The sequence below is a fragment of the Eublepharis macularius genome, chromosome 13 (assembly GCF_028583425.1).
Source record: "Eublepharis macularius isolate TG4126 chromosome 13, MPM_Emac_v1.0, whole genome shotgun sequence".
Lineage (NCBI taxonomy): Eukaryota > Metazoa > Chordata > Lepidosauria > Squamata > Eublepharidae > Eublepharis > Eublepharis macularius.
In genome coordinates this window covers 56012476-56039888 of record NC_072802.1, presented here as the reverse complement: position 1 = coordinate 56039888, position 27413 = coordinate 56012476, and the positions used below count along the sequence as shown (strand labels likewise).

General features: G+C 46.1%; 1 protein-coding gene across 3 annotated transcripts; it reads left to right on the top strand.

Moving 5' to 3' along the window:
- Positions 1–24796, top strand: VSIG10 (V-set and immunoglobulin domain containing 10). 3 transcript variants are annotated; one of them, XM_054996606.1, is made up of 9 exons: positions 1–114; positions 3154–3438; positions 9039–9344; positions 13435–13713; positions 14959–15252; positions 19017–19127; positions 19990–20002; positions 21079–21212; positions 22419–24796. In XM_054996606.1, the coding sequence occupies exons 1-9, from the start codon at positions 51–53 to the stop codon at positions 22481–22483; spliced, it is 1551 nt and encodes a 516-aa protein (XP_054852581.1). In that variant the 5' UTR covers positions 1–50; the 3' UTR covers positions 22484–24796. The 3 variants fall into 3 exon arrangements, with proteins under 3 accessions (XP_054852581.1, XP_054852583.1, XP_054852582.1); XM_054996608.1 differs by lacking the exon at positions 9039–9344; XM_054996607.1 differs by lacking the exons at positions 19017–19127; positions 19990–20002; positions 21079–21212; positions 22419–24796 and adding an exon at positions 16877–17142.
- Positions 24797–27413: the final 2617 nt, after the last annotated feature.

Here is a 27413-nt window from a genome sequence, read left to right as displayed (position 1 = left end):
GCCCGAGGGGGCACGGCTGGGTCGCTCGGGCTCCTGCAGTCCAGACTGCCATGGCGAGGTCTCTTTTCGCGGGGCTCTGCGTCTTCGCCCTTTGCGTCTTCAAGGGCGATGCAGGTATGGGGCGCTCACGGGCTGGGCGCCGGTCAGAACGGGGCGATCGTGTTCGCGAGGCGTGTCTCTCTGGGCTGGGATTCTCAAACGGGCAACCAATCCCCGACCCTAGTTACGGGGGGAAGGGACTGAAGCAAAGGTTAGTACCCCCTCCACTGACAGCTCGCGTCGTGCTAAATGGGGACTCTCCAGAAAGTATGGCATTACTTTAAAAAACAAACTTTCAATCTACTTATTTCCCGGTCATACTTTGTTACTCGCGCGTAAATGACCCGCCTAAACTTTTTTTTCCTCAAAAAACAACCCTCTTAGTCAATCCAGTCAAAAGTAAGCACTTTAAATCTCGTTGCTTACTCTGGAAGCACACGTTTAACGCTGGCATTGCAATGGATGGGACACGCAGCCGGCCCCTCTGGGTACATACTCAGAAGTAAGGCTCGCTGTTCCAAGGGGTTTACTTCCCAGAAAGCATGTCTGCGATTGCAACCATAAACGGACTTCGTGGATGAGGTTCATCCAGAGATGAGCGCCAGGGTCCTTTGTGTGCTTACTCACAAGGAAGCTCTACTGTGTTTAGTGGGATTTGCTTTCCAGAAAGTACTGATAGCTGTAATCTCAAATTGTGCTTCATTGTGGCTGTGGTAGTTACATGCATGCCAGGGCAAGTTTACCCGTGGATAAGTCTAACAGTGTTCAGTGGGCCTTATTCTCAAGTGACTGAGCACGGCGGCAGGCAGGCAGTATGTACAGCAAAAGAGTTTGCTGCTAAACGTAAGGAAGAACTTCCTGACAGGGAGTTTCTCAGTGGAATAGGCTTCCTCAGAAGGTGGTGGTCTCTCCTTCCTTGGAAGTATTTAAGAAAAGGCTAGATGGTCATCTGACAGCTATGGCGATTCTCTAACTTAATGTGAATGTACACAAATCAAGAGAGAGGGAGTACATGAAGGGATGAGCCAGTGCTCGGCTCTGGTGGCCCTTTCTCGTATGCCCAGGGTAATGTCGATCACCGCTTTGGGGCCAGGAAAGATTGGCTGGGGATCCTGGAGGTTTTTTGCCCTTCTCTGGGCATAGAGCAGGGGTAGCTGGGGGAGATTGGCAGGGGGGATAGCTGTGAATTTCCTGCATTGTGCAGGGGGCTGGACTAGATGGCCCTTGGGATCCCTTCCAGCTCTATGTTTCTGTTACTTGCTTTTTAGAATCATTGTCTGTTTGAAATGATGATTCAGAGGTTGAGGCAGCAATTATAGGCCTTAATTCCCCCTGGGATCCTTAGGGCTTACTTTGGAGTAAACATGGTTAGGTTCCAAATGGAAGGCAATGTGGTAAGAAGGCAGAATTAAGGGGAACGGAAATGTATTTCTTGGCATCGAGCAACAAGGAATCCATTTATGTTTGGAGAAAGCAGTATGGACATTTAATGAATAGATAAATGAATGTACCAAAACCGTGTGCTGGAGACGCTAATGCACAAAGTCACTTTTTCAGTCTGTGTATCTTCCTTCCCCTGAGAATAAGCCCTGCTGGATCAGACCACAGATCCACTGGGCCTGCATCCTGTTTCCTACAATGGGCATCCAATGCTTCTGGGGAGCCCATGAGCGGTCCACACCAGCAACAGTCTTCTCTCTGTTCCCCCCCCCCCCTGCAATTACTGGTAGTCAGGTACACTGCCTCCAAATATGGAGGTTCCATTTAGCTATTGTAGTTAAGAATGTAAAAAGAGCCTGCAGAATCTGTCTGAGGGTCCATCTAAAAGCGTATCCTGTTTCTAATAGCAGTCAGTGGGGAAAAACGTACCAGCAGACAAATCAAGGAATTGGTCACTATAATACTGTTCGCCCTTAGCATCTGGCAGTGTTGTTTTCTTGTTTAATGTCCTTTAACATTGTTTCCCCTTGCTGATTCATGGAGAGGAGATTCATCAGTGATATCAGGGAGGAGGCCTTGCCCTCTGTGCCCAGGGTGTTGGCCCTCCAGGGTAATCGGTTGGCCACTTAGTGAAAGAGGATGTTGATGGACAAGTGGTCTGATCCAGCAGGTCTTACGTTTTTATGAAAATGGAGTTTCCTGTGTCTGTTTTTAATTTTAAAAAATAGATCCAATTATGGATCTCTGTCCTCACATCTGTTTCAGCCTTAAGTATCAGAGATGAGTTTTTTGCAGCAATGATTACGGCAATGCTTTCTCAATTAATGATTTTGCGTGCGTGTGTGGAATGGGAATGCTTGATGTATTGCCAGTGGAGGATAGGGAGAGCAGAGGTTATATTGGGTAGGCAAACCTTTTTGGCCCAAGTACCAAAAAAGGCAACATGTACTCCTGAAGCTGTAAGTTTACTAGTAAACAAGGAAGGGGGGATAGTTAGTGGCCTAACACACTGAGAGCAGCCTGACTTCTGAGTGTGGTTTCGGCCGGGTGTCCCTCCAACCAAGCCATGCTTAATCTGAAGCAATGCTAATCAGAGCTCAAGCCTCATAACAGTCTTTTGAGGCTGTTTCAAGTGGGTAGCCGTGTCAGTCTGCAGTCAAAGAAGATCCATGTTCCATGAGCTTTGGCTTTGACACTTGAAAGCTCATACCTTGGAAATCTACTTGGTCTTTAAAGTGCTATCAGATCTGGATCTTGCTTTTTGAGGCTTTATCTAAGTTCTAGGTTGTGTGATCTGTTTATGTGAAAAAGAAATGCTGAATGTACGTCCACCCTACAACAGTCCTTTCTAGAGTCCTGGGGCTTTTTCCTTGCTTCTTTGGCCTAGGCTGGCATTGTCCCTAATTGGCATAAAAGCACATGCTGGTCACACAACAAGTGTGAACTTGGGCCTACATGCCTGGTTCTTGAAGAAGAGAGTCTGTGTGTAAGTGCTTTACTCTTGGTTCTGTTGAAGCCATAACACGTAAAGAGCCCCTTTTGTTATTAATTCACACCTAATTCTCTTTTGGAACATGGAGAACCCTTTTCTGCTTTTCTACTGATGCCTGAAAGAGGGCTGTTGATGAATGTGGTGATTTGTATTGGAGGTAACCTGCTCCTTTTCTTTTGCAGGGACAGAAACACTTGTGATTGGGATAGCAGGCAAAGATGTGACCCTGATGTGTCAGAATGCATCAGAGCAAGCACTTGTGGTGGAGTGGTTCCGTGGGGACCCTAGTACTACCCCTATTCTTTTCTCCTCGGATGGTGAGGTCCCGGACGATGCTCGTTTCTCGCTAGTTGGGAACACTTCCTTGCACATCTCAGAGCTGCGCCTGCAGGACGAAAGCAACTACACCTGCAAGGAAGTGCTGAACGAGACGGCTCACTTGCACCGAGTCCAGTTGCTCGTGGCCAGTAAGTTATTTCGTAGGACTTGTTTTGTTCTGCAGCCAGGCAGTGCATGAAAGCAGCTTCCTTGTGAAATGTGCTCTAGGATGAATAGCTAGAACTGCTGCGGGGTGGGGCGCACATGTAAGTTTCAGTCTGAACCATTGCTGCCAAATGCTGGCAAACCAAAAGAGAACACAAACTAGATCTGAAAGGGAAGGCGAGGGAAGAGAAGACCCGGAGATGGGAAGTAGAGCAAAAATGAAGGCAGTCTGGGGAACAAAGAATGCGTGGGGTGTGGAAGGGTAAAAGAAGGATCAGGCAGGGGGGATAACTGGGGAGTGTATTTGTGGAAGAATGAGGCCCACTTTAAACATGAAACTTGCAACACAACCTGTGCGCAGCAGCTATGTGTGCTGACTTGGCATGCCAGAGATTTGTAGCCCTCGTGGGTATCGTGCCGGTGTGCAAAATAAGCACACACAGCTACTTTGTCTGGCTTGGAGTGCAGTGTAAATAAGAAGCTGAGCCTGTGCAAAGTTGAACTGGACTGCCCTTTGCCTTGCTAATGTCATATTTGAAATCTGGCTTCAAAACTGGTCAGGGTCCAGGAGGCGCCTACATGCCCCAGTCCCCTTCCCTTCAGCCAGCCCAACCTCCTCTCCCCCCATCACAGCCACCCTCCCCCATCTCTTTTCTACAAACTAACATTCCCTTTCGTGGGGGAATCTGTTGTTTTCTTTCTGGCTAGGCGGCCTCTTGCGTCTGCAGTACCTATTTTCTGGCTGAGTTCCCGGCAAAGCTCCCAATTTGTTTTCAAGGTGTGGTCAGCAGGCACTTCTGCAATGTGTGCGTCCGGGCCAGAGCCGCACCCATTTTGTCCAAGAAGCTCTATAAGGATTTCAATCAAGGTGCAGCCTTAGGTTGTGGGGGACCTCTGCCAGAACCCATAAGAAGAGTTCTGCTGGATCATAACGAAGGTCTCTACAGTCTGGTACCCTGTTTGCTCACAGCTGATGTTTCTTGGAAGCTCACACACAAAGCACGAATAGCCTGCTCCTGTGGTTGCCCAAGCTATGGGTATTATGGGTATACTGCCACTGAACCTGGAGGTTATGTTCATCTAGCACAGCGTACAGTTATCAAGTGACTTCTCCTCAATGAAGTTGTCTAACCCCCATTTTATAACATCGAAACCAGTCAGGGCTGATTCTGACATGGAGCCAAATGAGAATGGGGTTCAGGCAGTGGATTTGGGGGCAAGCAACCCCCCCTCCATCCTGTCTGCTGCCATCTCCACCTGGGAACCGCAGTAGCGAATCCTTGCGTCCCACCTTTCCTTAAAAACAGCACATTGAGTCGCGCTTGCCCACAGGACTCCCAGACTCTCGTGAGAGTTTGACTTGAGTTGTGTAACCATGGCAATCAGAGTTGCCAGGGCAACCCAAATGATGGACAAACTCCTGGGAGAGGAAGAAATCTCAAGCCATTTTGGAAAGCTTATGGGGCAAATTTGGTTTGCTGCTGGCTTTTTTTTTTTATTAAAGAAGGCTGGGGAGGAGGGCTGCTCTGGGATGGAGGTGAGCACAGCCTCAGGTGACAAAATGTCTTAAGCCTGCACTGGAACTAGTGGTTGTTGCCCCAGAGTGGTAACATGCCAGTGTAACCTGATGCAATCGAGAGGAAGGGCAATCTCTTCCAAGCAGGAGGTACTCTGCCTGAATGCTCTAGTGTTGTTGTTGATTTCCAGCCACACAATTCTAAAGGGCTGATAATGGCAGAAAAACACACAGTGGGATACTTGCAGGATTTCTTGACTTTAGCATTGGAGGCATCATAAAAATGAGGATTATTAACCTCAGGAAAGGAACTGGGTTGTCTATACAAACAAGAGTTTGATAGAACCTTTGATCCTATGAGCCCCCACCTGAAGCGGTATAATTCTGAGACTGCCTCAGCAGTTGTTTTTGTGAGAAGTGGGCTAGAGACCTGGACTTGGTCTTTCCAGGTGCTACATCCACCTGGCCCTTAATCTTTATGAACATCTGTGGAGTCTCTAATGCCTACTTCATTGCAGTCAGAGAAGGCTGGAGAGAGTGGAAAGGAAGAGTGAATCAGAAGAGAACAGGAAAGAGAGAAGGAAGTGGGTAGACAAACAGAGAAACTTCAAGGGGAGATTGCAATGTGTGATTGCTGAAATGGAGTTTATTCTCAAATCCGGAACAATGGAAGCCCCCACCTCCTACCCCAGAGCTGAACAGAGACTTAGGATCCTTATCTCACTACAGATGCTAATTTCTGCTCTAATCAGCTGCATCGTACCTTTACATCCTGATGCCCTCCCTTGTAACACCCCACCCACCTTTGACTGGGATATAAAGAATCAAGGATTTCCATTCCTAATCCTATCTGAAGAAGGGAGCTCTGACTCTCAAAAGCTTACACTCTGAAAAATCTTGTTGGTCTCTAAGGTGGCACTGGATGAAAATCCTGCCGTGGGTAAACAGGAAATCAGAAAGCAGTTAGGGGCCAACAGAATGTCTTATGTGTGCCGACTGTTTCTATTTACCAGGGACAGACCCAGATACACTTCTTGGTGTCCCTCTTTTTGCCTTTGGGAGATGCCTTGACAAAATGTTATCTGAGCCACTAAAATTGTCCTTTGTCAGGGTTCAGCCTTGTTCAGGTTCTCTGGAAGTTTAATCTCGGAGTGGGTTGGTAGATGCATCTTCTCTCTTCATAGGCAAGCCAGGTGTGATATTAGGAGTTTTGAGAATGGGGCTCTCAGTGTAAATAAGAGGCACGCATGGACCCGATTCAGATCTGGAGTGTAGCTCAAGGGGAAGGGGAAGGAGTTAAGCCTCCCCTGTGCCATTTTCCCAACATGAAATGGTCCTAGAGAGTTAGCAATTGCCCCATTGGGACAAATGTTTAAGTACCCAAAGGAGTACCTGTGTGCTTCTCCAAAGGGCACATAGTAGGGTGGATCCTACCCCTATCCTGCCACTCTACTGAGCAAAGTTGATTTATTTATTAAAATATGTATACCCTTCTTTACCTTTTGGTTCATGTTTGAAGCCTTCCTCCAGTGGAGGTGGGGAGAGGTCCATCAAGTCATAGCTAACTTACGGAGACCCCTGGTGGGGTTTTCAAGGTAAGAGACTAACAGAGGTCCCATTGCCTGCCTCTGCAACCCTGGCCTTTGTTGGGGGGTCTCCCATCCAAGGCCAACCCTGCTTAGCTTCTGAGATCTGACGAGATCAGGCTCACCTGGGCTATTCATGTCAAGAGCCACTGAAAGAGGAAAGAGGCTACTTGAGGAATGGTTGGATCCACCCCAGTAGCTCAGCTGGGCTATTTGCAAAAACGACACCAACGATGGCAGAACTCCTAGCGTCACTGTTGGTCTGGCTCTGTGACCCTGCTGAATCAAAGCTGAGTCACATTTTGCTGATAACATTGTGTGAAGAGTGATGCATTTCTGGCACATAGTTAACCCAAAGAGCAAACATTGTTTAAAAATAACTCATAACATTTAATAATAATATTTGATTTATATACTGCCCTTCAGGGCAACTTTATGCCCCCTCAGAGCGGTTTACAAAGTCTGTTATTATCCTCATGACAATCACCCTGTGAGGTGGGTGGGGAGAGCTCCAGAGAGCTGTGACTGACCCAAGCTCACCCAGTTGGCTTCAAGTGGAAGAGTGGGGAATCAAACCAAGCTCTCCAGATTAGAGTCCTGCCACTCTTAACCACTACACCAAACTGACTATAGCAGATGGAGTAGAGCTTTTGGTGATATGTAGTGGGGGAGAGGAGCAGCTTGGGTAGTGATATTTGGCCTGAAAACTGGGATGCTACATGCATGTACATCAATGAAATGTTGAGAGGGTGAGTCAAACTCCAGGCAACCAGCAGTGACTTCAAGTACAATCCTATGGAGAGTTATTGTGGTCTAAGCACATTGATTTCCATGGACTTACACTAGAGTAGGGAGGGAAGGCAGCATGGTATAGTCCAATCTCATCAGAAGCTAAGCAGGGTCAGTACTTGCATAGGACATCACCGAGGAAGACTACCGGCAAACCACCTCTGCTTCTCACTTACCTTGGAAACCCCTTGCTGGAATTGCCGTAAGTCAGTTGTGACTTGACGGCACTTTACACACACACAGGAGCAAAGTTACATAGGATTACACTGTGAGGCTGTGATCCCTTTCCTAGGAGTAAGACCTATTGAATAAGATAGGGCTTACTTCAGAGTAAATCTGTTTAAGCTTGCTCTCTGAAACTGTTATGCAGCTGACAGTGGCCTGAGGTAGATTCATTTGTGTTTCATCATTAACATTTAAATCCATTGCATAAAGTAATATTGTTTCAGTACCCACTAGATTAGACTGTAAGTCCTCTGATCATCTGTGATAGGGCACCATGTGGATTAGCGATGTCATCTTGTACTCAAGGCTGCTGCTTTCCTGCTAATATGAGGAAGTTCCATTGGTGCAGCCTGGTTTGAAGGTGGATTTGGGGCAGGAGGTCTTGGTATAGTTCCTTCTTGGCTGTTGATACAGTTAAGGCATTTTAACCCCACTCTTAGCTAGCCCGTTCTTGTCAGATATGGGAAGCTAAGCAGGCTTGACCCTGGTTAGTACATGGATGGGAGACCACCTAGGGACTCCGGGGTTGCTATGCAGAGGCAGGCAGTAGCAAACCACCTCTGATTGCCTCTTGCCTTGAAAACCAAGTTATGGGGTCACCATAACTTGATTGCATCTTGACAGCACTTTCCATTGCCTTCAGCTAAAACCTTCAAGCGTATATATTTAGGCTGTGATCCTAAGAATGGTTTCCTACTGAAGAAAATGGGGCTTATTACTAAGCAGACCTGCTTAGGATTGCTGTCTTCAGTGTGCTTAATGGTTTAAAATAGACTGAAATCACAAAATAAAAAGGTCATCTAAGATAGCATCTATTTCCATATGAACATCTCCCACACCTGCCTCCATGTTCTAACATCAGTTAGTGATGCCGTGCTTTGGGCTGTACTGTGAAAAAGCCAGTCCCGCCTCTATATGCTGTGGGGCCTTTTCAGTGGTGGCCTCAGACCTGTCGACTGCCCATTCCCAGTAAGTTCACCTTGCCCCCTTTTTTTCAGTTATTCCTAAAGGGCTTGAAAAGTTCTTATTCAGAATGGGCTTTTCACTGATACCACTGAGATTCTGATTGCCAGTCTTTTTTATAACTGCTTCTGCAACAGCATTTTATAACATTTGTTGTTTTCTTGACTATATATTACCGTGGTTTTTTAAAAAAAATCATATTCTGTATTCTGCTTTGAAATTGTCGAAATGCAGCCTATCAAGTTTGGAAACTAAATTTCCAAAATGTGTTATGAAAATCACAAGTAAATGAGACGGACTTTGCCTAGTGTTTAAAAGACAGCAGAGATGGCAGTAGCAAGCTTGCAGGTGGAGGGAATCCTTCTGTTAGGGTGCCCCCCTGGAAAAGATTCTTTGGCATCTTTCTACCTACCCTCTGGAGGCGGGGTAGTCAATGAAGATCTTAGTTGATGGGTAGATTTATATAGCCTGCTGTAAAATGATGTCTTTTTTGCTCTCTTTCCAGGCGGCCCCGACAATATGAATGTCCAGATTCATCCCACCACAAAACTGCCAAATGGCACTCTCTATGCCAAGAAACACGACATCCTCAACTTCACCTGTACCAGCATCTCCCGGCCTGTACCCACAACCAAATGGGATTTCTACCCATCCAGTTCTACAAATGAGCTATTCACAGAAGTTAACAACTCCCAGAACTCCTTCATCCTGCATCACATGTCACCCGGGTACCAAGGAAACTATACGTGTTCAGCGAAGAACCCGCTCAGTGGCTTCCAAGCAACGATGACGCAAGAACTCCTGGTCTACTGTATGTACACTAAAGGATGCTTACAGAGGGTAATTGTGGATGCTTCAGGGGAATTTTGCTCTGTGTGTAAAGCACCATTAAGTCACAGCCAACTTATGGCAGCCCCATAGGGTTTTCAAGGCAAGAAATGAGCAGAGGTGGTTTGCCATTGCCTGGTGTTAGGGAACTTATAATACTTATAATGCTTTAGTTATAAGCAGGGCTTTTTTCAGCAGGAACACGGTGGAACGGAGTTCCAGCACCTCTTGAAAATGGTCACATGGCCAGTGGCCCTGCCCCCTGATCTCCAGACAGAGGGGAGTTTAGAGCAATCTCAACTCCCCTCTGTCTGGAGATCAGGGGGCGGGGCCACCGGCCATGTGACCATTTTCTCCGAGGGCAACCCACTGAGTTCCACCACCTCTTTTCCCAGAAAAAAAGCCTTGGTTATAAGCCTTTATTTCTCAGGGTTCTATTCTAGGACAATATGGATGTGAAGCTTAGCTGCCAGAATTGCCTTTCCCCCTACTTTTACTGTTTCTCTCTAGGAACTGCAACATAAGTCAAAAGATAAGTAAAACAAACGAGGTGTTTGAACAGGACATAGCAGCCAAACGTTTTGGATGCTATGGCTTTGATGTGCCAGCATTCTTTTAACATGTGCCTCTGCGTAGCAACCCTGGAGTCCCATGGCCAACTCTGCTTAGTTTCTGAGATCAGGCTGTCCTGGGCCATCCAGGTCGGGGCAATTATGCTCTGCTGTTGATATATATCATGGCCAGGAGTCAGAAAAACTGTGTGGCTATGTCTAGCAGCTGCCCTTCACCCCCAACACAGCATGGCACACTGAGGGTCAAGCTGCATGGCACGGGTCATTGGCGTTCCAGTGGTGCACTTAAGTTGTTTTAGACTGTGGTCTTATGGGGCCCTCTACAACCTCCTTCTGTCCTCTCAGTGAGCTGGGCCCCTGGACTTCTGTCCCAAAGTCAGTCCCTGAGGATACCACTGCTGTAGATGTGTACTGTAGTCCTAAGAAACAGCCATGACATGGAGAGAGAAACACACCAATGTAAACTGGGTTTAGGGCAATCAATCAGAGGAGGTTTAACTCTTTTCCACCCACCTGCACCCATAGTGTGCTTATCTTATCTCTCCTTCTCAAATGGGAAAGAGGAGAATCAAATCTGACAGCCTGAGTACTTTGTTGGAAGGGCAGGATTTTTTTTAAAAAATAAGGCTCATAAATAGTTCATTTGGGAGGTTTATGTGTAATAGGCACCATTTTAAAGTTGGCTGAGTCCACACCTTAAGTGATACTGAGTATTTTGAAGTGGGTTCTCAAGCTCATGGGCAGCCAGTTGATCCTGTCCACAGATCTTTGTTCCCTCATCTAAAGCTTCCCATGGGCTTCGGGAGAAGCCCCACACGCAGGGCGCTGCAGTCTTCCAACCTGGAGCCTGAAGGCATGAGTTCAGATCTCGCTTATGGAGGAAGTGTCCCAGTGGGTTTATCGGCTGAGGGCTGCTGATAAAAGACACTGTTCAGCACAGTACCTGCTATGAAATCTGCTGGGAAGACTCTGGCCCTGCTTTTTTCTTCCTGACGGCAGGACCAGTTCGCTACCCAAGTTGGGCAAGCCGTTGCTTGGTGCAGTGTAATCCGGAGGCTGATAAATACACCCCCAGGGGCTCATCTCCCTTTCAGCTGCTGGTGACACAAGAGAGGGAATGGGAATAGCCTACAGCTGTGGTCACCTCTTGGGCAGTGTTGCAACTGGCCAGGTCCAAACCAAGCTCCCATCAGCACTGCTAAGGCTGTGAGGTCTTGGTTTGCTCAGAGCCGGCCGGAGGGCAGAAGGGCATCCATTTAGGGGTGTGTAATTTGTATATCCAGTCTGAATATGTACCCGAAAAATACCTTATTGGTATTTTATGATTATATTTGGGAATCCCAATCAAATTTGGTATTCTCAGATGTACTGGTATTGGCTTCCTGGTTAATTCCTAATATATAAGAAATTAACCAGGTCCATTATTCCCTATGGGGGAATCTGGGGGTGGGTGGGTGGAGGGGCTGTTAAACTACACCAAAATTGCAGTGTAATGCGTGCTGCCAGTCCTTTAAAGACTTCCCAAGTTTCAAGTGAATTGGACCTCTTGGTTGGACAGACACCACGCCAGTTCCCTCTATCATGTTGTGCCATTCATTTTTGAGAGTCACCTCCCTGGAAAGCAAAGCAAGGGAGTAAGGGGGGAAACCCCAACCTGCACCTTCAGGACAAGGAGTTATGCAAGGTTGTTCTGCTGGTATGCTCTTGTTCTGTTGGGCTTTGTTAGTTTGGGTCAGTGGTTGCTCTTCTGTGTTTGGGTAAGGCTTCTTTATTCTGGAGAAAGCATGTGATTCTCCACACACACACACACACACACACACACACACACACACACACACACACACACACACACACACACACACACACACACACACACACACACACAGAGACTGTAATAGAGAGTGGCTGGAAGGACCTTGTGCGGGGGCCAGTAAAATTGGCCCCCCTTGGTCTGGTTCACCTGAAACTTGGGGCCTCTGTAGTGGAAAAGAAGGAATATTTCCTGAAATTTGATGGAGTTTGCTTAAAAAAATCCCCCCAGATAGATCCCCCCGTAGGGAATAATGGAGCCAAATGTATTCCGATTCCCAAATAAAATCAGAATCCAAATACTAATAATTATTTTTGGACCCTAATATTCGGAGTACCGAATATATACAGTTTTCTGGGTACCTGGATCTGAATAATACACCGTTTTTTTTAAAAAATACACATCCCTTAGTTGGAATGACAACATATATTGAACTGACCCTGTCTGAAGATTTGGACTTCAATTGGGGTATAGGTTCCAGACTAGGTTTTCTCAATGGCCACTAGAACAGTAGCCTCTATTGGCTGTTTTGACTATTTGTATTTCCTGCTTTCATCCACCTCTTGAGTACCGCCTGAGGGGCCCTCAAGCCCAGCCCAGTTTCCCTTCATGTTGACTCAGCTCTGTATGTAGTTGGAGTCAGTTGGCCAGCAAGACAGTTTACCTTCTTTTTTTTTTTTAAACAACTGGCCATGATGCTAGAACTTGGGGTTACCCAATGCCTGCCAATTAAGGTCTCTCATGCTCTGCTGTCTGAGCGCCCAACTGCAGAGGTTAGGCAGGTGGCCACCGGAGATGGGTTTTTTTCCCCCAGTGGTGGAACCTTGCCTGTGGCATGGCCTTCTCTTAAGGCTCACCTGACACCTACTATACTTTCTTTTAAGTGCCAGGCCAAAACATATTTTTTTTAACCCAGGCTTTTTACTAAGGAATTGAACTTTTAAAATTGTTTTTATACTCTTCCTCTAGCCTGTTTTTTATAGACTCATTTTGTGCATTTTATGCTCTGGCTAGCTTTTTAATAGTTCTTTACTTTGCAACAACTTTTAATCTTTTCTGTTATTTTTTTTACCATGTTTTACTTTGTAAGCCACCTCGAGCAGGTTCTTTGTAGAGGAGGCATATATATTTTCTGGCTCAACTGAACAATAAGAATAACAAATTAATTGGTAATAAGTTCAGGAGAGACAAAAGGAAGTACTTCTTCCCAAAATGCATTATTGGCTTGTGGAATTTGTACCACAGCATCTAGTTTAGATGGCTTAAAAGGGGATTAGACAAATTCTTGGAAGCAAATTCTATCAGCATCTATTAGATATAATGAAATGTATCCAACCAGGCTTTTCCACTCAATCTTGCCCAATTCCCTTCCTGATTACAGCCCCTGCAGCTTTTATTCCTGCTGGTTTCAAGAGTCTCTACATAACGTTTTTGTGTGGTCAAACCATTCCACCTGTCTTCATTGGTGGAAAAGCAAGACCCAGAATTAAGACTCCATGTTAAGAGGCATGTTAAGTTCTAGGGGGCAATATATTGCTTTGTGGACTCCTTCGAGGCATCTGGTGGGCCTCCAGCTAGGTGGACTAAGCCAACAGGGTTCTTCTGACATTCTTACAGCTTCTGCCTAAGACCTTCCAGGTGGCAGAACATCTCCTTGTCTTCCTGTTAACCTCCAGATCTTCTGCTTGCAGATCCTCCACCAGCCCTGCCCCAGTGTTGGGTTCAGACCTCCAATGAAAGCACCAGAGGGGTACAGTTGTTCTGCCAGTGGCCTGGAGGTTACCCACACCCCACACTCCACTGGAGAGACAAAGAGGACCTGAGCGGCAGGGAGATCAACACTACAAGCCTGGCAGACTCCGTGGTGGCAACGCTGAACAGCTCGCAGCTACTCCACGAGAAGGAGTTCATGTGCCATGGAAGGCATGTCTTGGTGCAGGAGGCAAAGGCAGCCTGCACTGTGCAGTTGAGTAAGTGGCAGAACTATAAAGCCAGCAGGGACTGTCCAATCCAACCTATCTGCCCCCCCCGCACCCACCCTGCAGGCTAAATTCTGGAATCCAGTATCAGCCATGTTGTAAGAGGTGTTTCCATAGCTTCGGCTGACCCATGCAAGTAAAGGTGGATATAAATGTACCTAATGATGTGCCTGCAATAGAAATACTCATGTGTTTAATGTGTGGACCCCTCTTCTCCACCCTTGATCAAGCTTGAGGGAGATTTCGTCTTATGCCCTTAGAGCAGAACTGGGATTTGCCCAGCGCTCTTGAGCTAGTTTGTGCATCGTCTGTAAAGCCACTTTCGTTTTATTTGCTTAGCAGGGCAGTGAATAGCCCGAGTTAGCTGGCCATTGATTAGCACTTATTGGCTGGCCTTTGCTTCAGTCACAAAGCAATCTTTGCTCCCTGCTTGGAGCTGTTTTTAAAGAGTTAAAAAAGTGGCGGAGGGGGGAGTTAGTGAATCTCAGAGAACCCATTCTCTTTCTGCTCTATCCCCTCCTTCTGTCTGTTATATGGTGATAGTATCATGCTAACTACCTTACAGAACACTTGTAAGTACAAGATACTGGAGATAAAGCACTTTTAATATTCAATACTCTATTCGATATTAATAACAACAAATATTAATTAATAATTACTGCTGGCTAATATTAACTATATAATATCAACTATCATCATAACTTCAATATTATTACACTTTAATGCATTGTGAGATTGATCATAAATAAGCCCTAGAACCTATTTGCCACAACCACATCAGGTTCTCTAAGCATATGCAGAATTTTCTCTTCTCCCATAAATAAACAAAATTTGTCCCCATACCTCTACAAATAATGGGGATTCTGAATGTAATTTCGGGGGTGGGGGGAGAAAGCAGTGATTGATTTCTTTTTGCGATAGCTGTGAGGTAAGCCAAGTTTGGGACAACAACTTGCACAATTAAGTTATTTATTTTCTTTATCTTATATCAGCCATGTTGGCTTTTCTGGGCAAAGGTGAAGGAGACTTTTTTGTGAACCTGTGAGGTCGCTTAAGCTATGAGTTGGCAGTTCATTGAGTTGCCATGACTGGGATTTGAATCCAGATCTCCTTGGTTTCAGCCGGACACTTTGTCCCCGCGATCTAGCATCACAATGGTCTGTATAAGTGGAACAAAAGTGGACTAAACCAACAGGGCTCTTCTTACATTCTTGCTACTTCTGCCTCTTGGTTTAGCAAACCCTTTGGTCACATCCGACCCTGTGAGGAGCTGTTTTGTCGGGAAGGCTGTGGCTCTGACCTGCCAGTCGATCGCTGGCAACCCACGAGCCAGAATCACCTGGCTGCGCAACATTTCCCAGCCAGAGAGAGAGATCCGGTCCAGTGGGAGGTTCCGCATCAGCCAAGAGGGCAACACGTCCACCCTCATCATCCAGAACTGCTCCCGCAGCACGGATGAGGGTTACTACGTCTGCAAAGCCGAGAATTCTGTGGGGCTAAGAGAAATGTACATCCATCTTACTGTGAATGGTAAGATATAAAAATAACACAGATCACGTGGGAGGGACTTGTATTTTTGAACAGCCACTTAGGAAGACTTCAGGTGAAATATGTACAGCACTTTTAACGAAGTCTGATTTTGGCAGCTCTAATGCTTTTTAAACGTTATATTGGATACTTTGGGGATTTCCTTTGGAAATGAGGATATGACAGTCATGAATGTTTAATTTCTCTGAGTAAACTTAAGAGCCAATCCTGGTGGGTCAGACCAAAGGTTCCTCCTAGTTTAAAAAGGTAAAGGTAGTCCCCTGTGCAAGCATCGAGTCATTACTGATCCACGTTGCATCATGACGTTTTCTTGGCAGACTTTTTACAGGGTGGTTTGCCATTGCCTTCCCCAGTCACCTACACTCTACCCCCAGGAAACTGGGTATTCATTTTACCGTTCTCGGAAGGATGGAAGGCTGAGTCAACCTTGAGCCGGCTACCTGAACCTGGCTTCTGCCAGGATCAAACCCAGGTTGTGAGCAGAGCTTGGGCTGCAGTACTGCAGCTTACCACTCCGCACCACAGGGCTCTTCCTCCTAGTTTAGCACCGTCTTTTTCCCAGTGCTGAACCAGATTCCTCCAGGAAGTGATCACACATGAAACTGCCTTATACTGAATCAGTCCATGGGTCCATTAAGGACAGTATTGTCTACTCAGACTGGCAATGACTCTCCAGGTTCTCAGGCAGAGGTGTTCTGCTTCACCTACTGATTGGTCCTTTTAACTAGAGATACTGGGGATTGAACCTGCAACCTCTGCATGCATAGCAGATACTCTACCACTGAGCCACTGCCCTTCCCTGCATACAGGGCATAAAGGCAGCAGCTTTTCTCCATTCCCTTCCCAGTAATTGTGTTCAGATGTATACTGTGTTTCATTTAGTGATCAGGGCTAATAGCCAGTATACCTTATCCATCATGAATTCATGAGAGAGTTGCTGCAGCATAGTGGTTAAGTGGCTGGACTGAGAATCAGCACTCTGCTAGTTCAACTCCCAGTACTACCCTGAACTCTGCAGGTGGCCTTGGGTAAGCCACTCCTCTCAGCCCCAGTGCCGCAGCTGTATTGTGGGGATAATACTAACGCTGAATGTGGCACTAATCTGCCCAGAAGGAAGGTATATAAACACACTGTTGTTACTATTATTATCTAACCCTCTTTTAAAGCCATCTGATATGGTGACCATCTTGTGGCAGTGAGTTCCATAAGCTGATTCTCCATCATGTGAAGAAGCACTGCCTTTTTTGCCAGATTTGAATCTCTTGTCCATCACTTTGATTGGGTGACAAACACTGCAGTCTAAAGCAGAGTTACACCCTTCTAATTCAACTGACTTCAATGGACTTAGAAGGGTATAACTCTGTTTAGGATTGCACTGTCAGAGTTCTAATAGTATCAAGGACAGAGAGGAAAAGATTCTCTCCTCTTTCTTCCCCCCAAGCACAACTTAATAAGCTGTGATCATTTCTCATATTTTTACCCTAGACTACCATGTATCATGAATACATTTTGAGTGATGTATTGTAACAATTGTCTACACTCTAATAAGAATGCTGAGATAACATTGTTTAGAGATAAGCTTCTTGTCTTTCCACTTACACTTGAGAGTCAAAGATTCTATCTTCTATGAACACTGGGGAATGGAACAAGATCGGATCCCTGGCAGGAACAAACTACAGGTGGTCCAGAGGTTTGTGAACTTTTTTCAGAAACAATCAAAGTGCTTTAAAAGCCCTTAATCGTGCCTGGCTGTTAAGACTGTTGCCAAGAAGGCACTCACAATTGATTGTAGGCCCTCCCCATGTCAGCTGAACACCCCAATAAGATGATCCAGAGTATCAAAGGCTGCTGATGGGTCCAGGAAGAGCAGAAAAGAGCCACGGTCCTTTTCTACGTTCAGACGGACATCATCTAGTCAGGCCACTACCAGCATCTCCATCCCGTAGCCTAGCTTGAAACCAGACTGAAAGAGACCTAGAGCAGATGAGTCAGCCAGGGAGGCCTGGAGTTGTTCTGCACCCATTCTTTCTAACTTCGTAGGAAAGGCAAATTAGGGGGGGGGGGGCAGGGACACTCCGCATGTGAGAAAAACCCAAGGTCCTTGACCCTCTCCTCCTCCCATCGAAGTACAGCGCATCTATTTATGTGTTCTTTGCTGACCTTCATTGATAATGGCACTGCCTGTCCATCACTTTGGAGTCATAGTCGGCTCTCACATGTCACCTTCCATTTGGGTGGGGAGGAGGAGCTATTTCTATTGCAGACCCCGTGGGGCTCCAGCATCAACAAGCAGAGGGTTGGAGAGAAGACTGGTAGAGTGGGGGCTATTGAGAGGGCTCAGAGGGACACCTTCCTCTCTAAGAGTCATTCTTTGCCACCATGGCTGTCGAAGAGGAGTAGGGCTGTGGAAGTGAGATATGCCTCGATCTGTATTCTACCAAGTCCTTTCACTCCTTCTATCGAGAAATTTGTAGAGTGTGCCATCAAGTCTTTGCTGATTTCTGGCAATCCCTGGCAGGGTTTTCCTGGCAAAGGACTAACAGAGGCCATTGCCTGCCTCTGCAACCCTGGTTTCTGTCAGAGGTCTCCCATCCAATTACTAACCAAGGATGACCCTGCTTAGCTTTCGAGATCTGACAAGATCAAGCTTGCCTGGACTATCCAGATCAGAGCATTGAGATATGTAGATCCCACTTTCCTCCCCTACAGGAACCCAAAGCTGCTTATAACATTATCCCCATATCCATTTTATCCTCACAACAGCCCTGTCAGGTGGGTTAGGCTGAGACCGAGTGACTGGCCCAAGGTCACCCAGTGAACTTCCATGGCGAAGGAGAGATTCAAACCCAGGTCTCCCAGTTCCAACACGCTTAACTAGTACACCATGCCATCTCTCTCTCTCAAGTCAGACTGTTGATCTGTCTAGCTCAATCTATTGTAACTGACAGCTGCTCACCAGGTTCAAGGCACAGCAAAGTATTTTCTCTGCTTAACTGTGAAGATCCCTTAATGGGAGATGCCAAGGAAGTGAGCCTGGGAAAAGCCTGTTCTCTGCCATTGATCCATAGTCCCTTCCCCAAAAAGTCATCATCCTAGGTTTGTTAGATTCCATCCACAATAGCTGGCATTTCAAAGGCTGATCTATTTAAAAATTAAACAAAAAGCTTACCACCCAGAAATTCTTTCATGCCAACAGGATATTTGGGGCACAAGTAGCTGTGACAAATACCATAACTCTGTTGCTCTTTACAAGATAAATTTCCGGGCAGGATGCACAGCTCTGATTTGGATTTAGAGGTAAAAAGATTTTTAAAATCAAAACCAGTCAGTTTTCCTGGACTATGTAGGGAACCCAGTTTCTGTTAGTGGAACCATTCAGGAGTTGAAGGATTAAATCTCCTTCCCCTCCCTGCACAGCTTTGATCGGAACCAGATCCAGGTTCCCTGGCTGTCCTCTTTACATTTGAAAGTCAGAGGGAGATCTGTGGTCTCCTTCAGGCCTGTACCCTCAAAGGGTCTTATCTAGCACTTGCATATAATTCAGTGGATTTGTCATTACCATGGATTGCTTGGGGGAACGACGACGGTTGATGAGCTGTATGAATTAAATACTGGGGCTTCTCAGAGAGACTGATTTTTCTAGGGAGGTTCATGCCATGATGACTGCACATTTTAGCAGATTTTCGACATGTGCATCTGGCACTCGAGCGTAATTCATGCTTTCTGTTTCTTCTCCTAACCCACAGAACCTGTTAATGTTGGTGGCATTGTGGGAACTATAGTGGTCCTTTTGCTGCTGGGAATTCTGGTCTTCTTTGGAGTTTTCTTATATGCTGGTCCTCGTTTGTGCCCCAAAGGTAGGAGCCACCTGGAGATCTGTTCTTAGCCAGGCTTATAGATAATTCCCACTCTCTGCAGCCTGTGAGCTGCCCAGTGGGATGAGCTTGGTGTCATATGAACCCATGAAGCTGCCTTATACGGAATCAGACCATTGGTCTGTCATGGCCAGTATTGTCTGCTCAGATTGGCAGCTGCTCTCCAAAGTCTTTCACATCACATACTACCTCGTCCTTTTAACTGGAGATACTGAGGATTGATCCTGGGACCTTCTGCACGCCAAGCAGATGCTCTACCACTGAATCACAGTGTCATTAGTTACCTGTGCTGGAATCTGGCACTTTTTGTAAATGAAGCAGAGGAGATAGCAGACAGGCTTCCTGGGGGAGAACATTTCCTAATTCTGGGGGCCACCACAGAAAAGGTCTTTCTTCTGGTAGATGACATCCAGTCATTCCTAAACATAATTTGAAGAAAAGGGAGATGAGTTTATAATTGCATTTCAAGCTGCAGATAGAACCAGCACTTTGAATTGGACTCGAAATACACTTGGTAACAGGTTTTAGAATTAGTAAAATATGTGTGTACCAATGTGTACCTACCAGTAGTCAGGCAGGCTCCTTTTATACTGATAGAAGCTTCCAAATCTTCAAGGACAAGGGTCCTACAGAGCAAAAAGTATCCCAGTACAAAAGCTGGACGTTCTAATATCAACTGCAGGGCAGAATTCTAAAAAACCCATAGAAAAGGTACATTGATTTTAGCTTAATGTGGGCTAAGGTTAGGTGCCTTACAACATCCCGTTGAGTTGTTTTTGTGCAGTTTGGATATTAACTTTTCTTCTCTCTCTCTCTCTCTCTTTCTCTCCTCCTTCCTGCCCAGGCACCCTGCTCAGGTGAGTATCTGTCCTTCTTAAGTGGGAAGACCCCATCCAGGTTCCCTGTCCCCAAAAAGCATCTTTGCTGGGAACCTCAGCCTCATTTCATGTACAGCCCTCAGGAAACTCCAGTCCAGCACCCCGGGCTGATTCACACAGTGTTGAGGGTGTAGTTAAACAGTTGTTAAGCTCACTGCCTAATAATATGCTGAACTCAACTGGGAGGTACCGTTTGTGTAAGTAAACAGTGCCATCCTAAGCCGAGTTGATTCCTTTTTGAGCCCATTGAATTCAATGGTCTTAGAAAGATGTTATACTGTTTAAGAGGGCAGTGAAAGAAAGCCATCTCCATGGTCACTGATCTGTGACAGCTGTTTTGCACAAGTTTAGATGTATCTGCTGTTTATTTTTCTAAAATATCACTGCGCACACATGTTAGGAGAATGCTAAACTCAAAACCCTTCTCTCCTCAATATCCCAGCTCTCATTTTAGCTCGGTTCACAAGTGATAGTGAACACACATGCAATCTGTGTACATTGGACACTTGATTGTTTTAATATGTGTGTTGAATAATTCTCATGTTACATCAATGCATGCACAGCTGAATGTGCAATACAAGCCTCTCTTTTATCCCGGTACTGGTCCCTGGTCTCAACTGCTGAGTGAACACACGTTGGCTCTTTCCTACAAACAGCATGCAGGATGTACATGCATCCACTGTAACATGTGAACAGGGCTTTTGTGTGTGTGCGTGCGCATGTGAGAACCGGAAATTCACAAATGCTCTTACTCCCAGTTTGCAGCCTCCAGTAGTGCAGTCCAGCAGGCACTGTTTCTTGTGAGTTTGCTAATAAAATCTATCTCAGTTCTAAGCTAGCCTTTGGGGCTTGCAAAGGCAATGTTCCCATGGGGTTTAACTTTCTCCATAACTGAGGTTAGTGAAACACAAAAGATCTCCAGGCATGTTGCATTTTAATTGGGGCAAGCCAAAAGCAGGCAAATATTTACCTGGTGCAGAGAAATGCCAGCAAGAAAGGGAAACAGGGAAAGCCTCTCTAGCCATTCCTTGAACTTCCTGGCTTCCTGACCACAGGACTCGAGATTCAAGCGACATCCTTGTGCTGATGGATTCGGAGGATGAGGATGTGCCCACAGAAGCCCCTGGGGACCCGGCTTGGCACAGAGCAATGGTGCGGGCAAATGGACACGCTACCAGGACAACGGAAAGTAAGCTCTGCAAATATATTGTTTCTTTTTCTAATAAATGAGTGGGTTGGACTTGATATGTCTCTGGTTTAAGTCCCCATTCAACCGTGAAGCTTGCTAAATGACCCTTGAGCTAGGTCTGTCGGTCTACCAACCTTACAAGGTTGTTGTAGGAATCAAATGAAGGACTAGAGAACCAGGTATGTCACCTTGAGCTCTGTGGAGGAACAGCAGAATAAAAATGAGACAGATGGTGAGTAGCTCAAGGCCACAGATATTTGAGCTTGGATCACCCAGATCCTAGTCTAATACTTTAACCACTATACTACACTGCACTGGCTCTCCAGTGTATTTTTTTTTATTTTACAAAATTTATACTCTGCTTTTCTGCCCTCATAAGGGCCACCAAGATGGCTAACAAATTTTAAAAAATACATTAAGAATCACATCTTAAAAACCATTAAAAACAGAAGATGTATCAATAAAACCAGAGCTAAAATACATATTAAAAATATAAAAACAGCAATTAAACGCTGGGCTGGAAGGAGGGATCCCTAAGAGAATGCCAAATGACACACAAAAGTCTGTAATACTTTGCAAGAAAGTTGGGAGGGGGGTCTCTTTGCCTTTGCCTATGGGAGGGCACTCTAAAGAGAGGGGGGAAGCCATCTGAAGATCACAAGCTGATGCACAGGTGTATAGTGGGAGAGGTGGTCCAATAGGTATGAAGGGTCCAGGCTGATAACAGACTTCAAAAGTAACAAGTTACAACCAACTCTTTTAATTGGATGCAGAAGCAAACAGACAACCAGGGTACCTGCTGAAGTAGGATAGTATGTGGCGCAAGCAGCTGGCCCCACATAAAGCCTTCTCACCACGTTTTGTAATCAACTGCAGCTTCTCAGTCGTCTTCAAAGGCAGCCCCACATAGAACATGTTAACAGTAGTCTATTCTGGAAGGTGCAGTGGATTGAATCTGAGTGGCTAGATGGGTTCGAGTGCCCACCCCCACTCAGTTCCTGATGGTTCACTGTACCAGGTTGACGGTTGTTTGAGTAAACAGATCCAGCAAATAGTCAAGGATACAGGCCTAAAGGTGGAAGGGATTCTTTGGTCTGAACAAGAACGGACTGTGTCTCCTTCACCAAATGTCTTCCTTTTTTCCAAACTATAAATATGTCTGGATCAAGAGATGATCAGGCTGTCATCAGTTTTGTCTGATTTCAGGTTCCCATGCAGAGAAGCCCAGTGAATTCGACTTGGAAGAAAAAGAACCCAGAACCACAACGTAAAGCACCCCTCCATTTTTTTCTTCTTATTTATGAGAAGACAAAGCATCATCATGACGTGGCTGCATCTGGACCACAGGGGAGGAGAAGCGCTTTCAGCAGCCATCTTGTTCTCTTCTTGTCTGTCTTCGCCCACTATTGCCCGTCTTTTCCACGTGTCGTCATTCTCTCTTGCGTTGTTCCTTTCCTCCAAATCCCTGTTGAACATTGAGATTGAAACCTAAGCCTATAATGGAGGAAATGCCCCATGGTGCAGAGAACCCAAAGTGCGGTGTCTTTGAAGCAAGATAAAGACGGTGCTTGGAATTGAGCTTCCAGAGGCTCAAAGTGGCCCAGGACAGCAGGAAGAGCTGAATTGGGGAGGGGGGGATTGGCTAGAAACTGGCGGAAGCTGATGTTCAGGGTTCTCAGAATTAAGGTGCAAGATCTTCAGGCTTGTTCAGCCAGTACCTAGGGTCAGCTTGTAAGTGGAAGCAGCCAAGAGGATACTTCCTCCGTTAAGCAAGTACATGCCGGTCTTTCCTCTGATCCCCAGTAGTAAGTGAATTTCAGGATTAGCAGTATCATAGGCCTGTGCGTATCCTGTGCTGCTCAGGACTGATAGAGTGGCAAAAGAAAACTGTGTGTGAGTGTGAGAACCAGCCTTTTCTCTTTCCTTAGAGTAAGGAACACAGGTCGCCGTTGCAGATGAGAAGCAAGCTGACTCAAAGCATGTGTATCACGTAGTGCTTTTCAGCTCCTGTGTGTCTATGTTAAAAATCTGTAAGGCAGTTCTAAGTGCATTGGTGCCTGAGAAGCAGAAGGGTGCTTTTAAATGAGCTTGTGTCTGGTTTCTAAATTGATTTATGGCTGGGCACAAAACAGTTTTTTTTATATTATAATATGCAGACTTCCTGCTCTTTACATAGCACATATGATTTAGGCCAATTTTATTTTTTATACATTAACACCGTGGACAATTAACACTTATGAAGAAGCAACAATACCACACATGCCCCTAGCCCAAACACTTTTGATGCTTGACAGAAGAGGTATTGATTGTCCCTTCTTACCTGCATTGCATTCAGGCTCCGTAACAGTAAGTTTTGTTCACTCTATCCATGTTCAGTTCTTCTTTCAGATGACCTCTGGTTCTCTTCCTTTTCCCCACAAGTGTTATCTATATTTGTGCCGGCCCCTCCCTTCTATCTATTCCATATCCTGTTTGAAACAGGAGTTGCATTTGTTATATTTTCCAAAGTAGGGAAGCTCGTGTCCTTCTGGGCACATGTTTACCCAGAACACCATGTGGCATCCTTATCCGGGCACATCTCAGGTAAGGGTTAGGCTCTGCTTAGGCTGAGTGCAAACTCAGCCATGAAGAGGACACTGTAGAGCAAAAGTTTTCAAACTGGGAGACAGACACATTGAAGTTACACAGTATAGATCTAGTTAGGGCTGCCAACTACTGGCTGGGAAATTCCTGGAGATTTTTAGGGGGGAGCTTGGGGAGGGCAGGGTTTGAAAAGGGAAGGGACCTCACCTGAGTGCTATGATTTAGAGTCCACCTTCCAAGGTAGCCATTTTCTCCAGGGAACTGATCTGTGTCACCTGGAGATCAGTTGTAATTCCAGGAGATCTCCAGCCACCACCTAGAGGTTGGCAACCTTATCTGGAGAGACCCAGTTTCAAATCCCCTCTTGCCATGAAATTTTCTGGGTGATCTTGAGCTGTCTTTCAGTCTAACCTACCTCAGTGGGATCTTGGGAGGATAACATAAAGGAAGGCAGAACCACATATGCTGCCCTCAGCTCCTAGGAAGGAGGGTCAGATTAAACATTGTAGATAAGGAGGCTCAGGCAGGCGAGATTAAAATACTGTAGATAAGGAGGCCCAGGCTGTTGCTAGGGGAGGCCTCAACAGAGCTGAAAAGGGGCAGGGACCCTGAAGAATGCATAGAAAACACAAGAACAATCAGGGCAGAAGTGCAAAATGAAAAAAAAATACACTAGTTTTTTCCACCAAGTGCTCCTTACTGCTCAAATTCTGTTGCAATGAATGGGAACCAGGCAAAAGCACCTATCAGCTCCCATTCATTTCCATGGGGCAGGCTGTTAGATCATGCCCATTTTCCAGCCCACCCACTCAGTTGCATGTGCCTTCACGTCTCGGGCTGGCTTGGACCTGGCTAGCTGTCCTCTTGGAAAGACTGGTTACTTAATTCTCTCTGGCTTTACAAGCACGATTCCCAAAGAGCTATCAAGAAACAGTCTCCTGTCAATGTGTCTGTGGAGATGATCTTTTGCTTATGAAATAAAATTTGTATTTTGGCTTTGAGGCTACTGTGTGTGTGCGTGTGTGTGTCTTAGGGTTGCAGACAATATGGGATGTGAATAGTAGTTTTCAGGCAGGTATGCTTATTTCTATAGCTTAGGAGCTGGTGTAGTGCAGAGGTTAAAAGACTGGGGAAGGGGGACTGCTTCAGATCTGGTCACTTCCATGACTCGCTAGGTGGCCTCAGTCAAGATTTTTTTGTAGCGCTCCTCAACGCACTTGAAGGGCTGTCATGTGGAAGAGGGCAAAGGTTTGCTCTCTGCTGCTGCAGAAGGCAAGAGCTAAATTTAATAAGCTTAAGTTACGTGGGCAGGCCAGTGTCAGCGTACAGCGATGTGGGGCAGCTGCCAGGGCCTGTGGCTTTTGGGGGACCCTCTTGCTGCTGACTCTGTAGTGCTCTCCTCCATTGCCTGCACTCGCACCCATTCCCCTGCCGGCTTGTGAGTGGTTTGTCACCTGTTTCCAGCTGTATAAGCTGCCTAGCGTGGCTGGAGAAGGGCACGTGGGTGGTGCACAAAGCATTGGCATTCCTGGTGGCCCTGGCAGTGCCACTCCTAGCTGCATCCACCACTCAGTATCATTGGGGAAAGGGTGAGCAGGCAGCTGTGACTGCAGGTTGTGGGAGAGCTTGCAAGTGGGCAAAGGCAGGATGCACAGGCAGGTGGGGCACGTGGGTAGGAGGGCAAGAAGGTGAGCCTAGTAGAGGGTATAAGTGGATATAAGTGGAAGCCTGCACACTCTCTGCCCAGGGCCCACCAAAACCTGGAACCAGCTCTGATGTGTAGGTAGATTTCAGATGAATGTTAGAGTGAAATCAAGATGGGTAGTTACGTTAGTCTGTTTGTAGCAGTAGAAAAGAGCAAGAGTCCAGTAGCACCTAAAAGAATAACAAAATGTGGTAGGGTATGAGCTTTCGTGAGTCACAGCTCACTTCGTCAAATACAGCTAGAATGTGAGTCCATCTGTCCTTATATCTTGGGAGAGTGGAGTGATTTCAGATGCCAAATGACAATAGTAGGTAAATGAGAATAGCCAGTTAGGGGAGTGGTGAGCTCTCCCTACCTTGCTGGCTGTCTTCAGCTGAAGCTAAACAGCCATCTAATAGGGATGCTATAGATAGGATTTCCTGCACTGAGCGGAGGTTTGGAATCTACTACCTGGCTTAGAAGACAACTTCCACCTGCAGACAATCTGACAAGCCATCAAAGAACTTAGAAAGATGCAACTTTGCTTGGTATAGCACTATATGCCACTTCCTCTTTCAGCTCCTCATATTTTAATACAAGGATAATAATACTGACCTACTGTACAAGGCTGTTATATGGCTACTAGAAAAATGAAACATTCAAAGTGCTTTGGACAGTGGAAACATTGCATATGTGGATTAAAATTGGAAATGCATTTTGCACTGCATTTCTCAATCAGTGCCCAACGCAATGGGCAGGCATTCTCTTTGCTGTAATTTAATACTGCCTTCTGGTATCTTGTCTGGCCTTTTGGCTCATCACAGTTAGGTTTGAAGGACTGGACCCTGTTATCTGGGCTCAAGGGATGCTTCTTCAGTTCCTGGGCTCCTACTAGGCTCCCACAAGGACTGCATCGGGGGAATCTCACTGCATCCTTACTCTGTCTGGATCATGTACTAAACTGTGTTATATTAAGTCAAAAGAAACTTAAACTTACAGCTAGGATGAACCACCCAAAAAAATCTTGCTCCAATTAACAGACTTGCAAAAGCAATTAAATTAAAACTGCAACACAGCACTTTGTATGTTGTAAAAATGTTCTAAATATAACTATTACACAATGTCGCCTTTGCAACAAGACTACACAGCAGGAGAGATGAGAGCAACCCAGAATATCACACACGTTAGAATTCTGCTTGCCCCACTAGTCAGGAAGAGAGATTTCCCAGGTCTGACCCCTGAGATCACGAGACGTTGGGGATTGGACATAGGATATTCTCCGGGGCAAAGCATGGGTACTAGTTCTGGGCTGCAGCTTCACTGCTGTTGGCCAGAGATAGGAAAGGGGGGGGGGCTACCTTCCTACACAGCTATTCACTTCATTGGTGAAAACAGATACCCTGCATGTTTCCCACAACAGGGAAAATCTGGGAATTTATGAGCAACTGCCAATCAGAGTAGACTATAACTGGGTGGAGACCTCATTTCAGATCCCCCCACTCATCCATTGCTGGGTGACCTTACACCAGTCACTTGCAGCTTAAGATCTCACCGGGCTGCTGTGAAGGCAAAACGGAGGACTTAGGTTTGCCATCTTCCAGGAGGGACCTGGAGATCTCCTGGAATTACGACTGATCTCCAGACAACCTAGAGCAGTTCTCTTGGAGAAAATTGCTACTTTGTGGTGCGGGGAGGGGGGGAATCTATAGCATTATACCCCACTAAGGTCTCTCCCCGCTCTCCATCCCCAAATCTCCAGGAATATCCCAACCCAAAGGTGGGCAACGCTAGAGGAGACCGAAGTATGCTGTACCCCTGAGCTCCTTGGAGGAAGGGCGGTATAAAAATGCACGAAACGCACTGGATAGGTACAAAGGTTTGGCCCCAGCTGGAAAGAAAACCATCCCGTGGCCATCGCGGTGATGCGCCCAAGG

What these genes read in the sequence shown, in the direction of transcription:
- VSIG10 (XM_054996606.1), top strand. Translation starts at nt 51, where the DNA reads ATGGCGAGGTCTCTTTTCGCGGGGCTCTGCGTCTTCGCCCTTTGCGTC. An exon ending in GCAAGAACTCCTGGTCTACT is followed by an intron (nt 9,345 to 13,434) that starts GTATGTACACTA and finishes TTCTGCTTGCAG; the next exon opens with ATCCTCCACCAGCCCTGCCC. An exon ending in CATCCATCTTACTGTGAATG is followed by an intron (nt 15,253 to 19,016) that starts GTAAGATATAAA and finishes CCTAACCCACAG; the next exon opens with AACCTGTTAATGTTGGTGGC.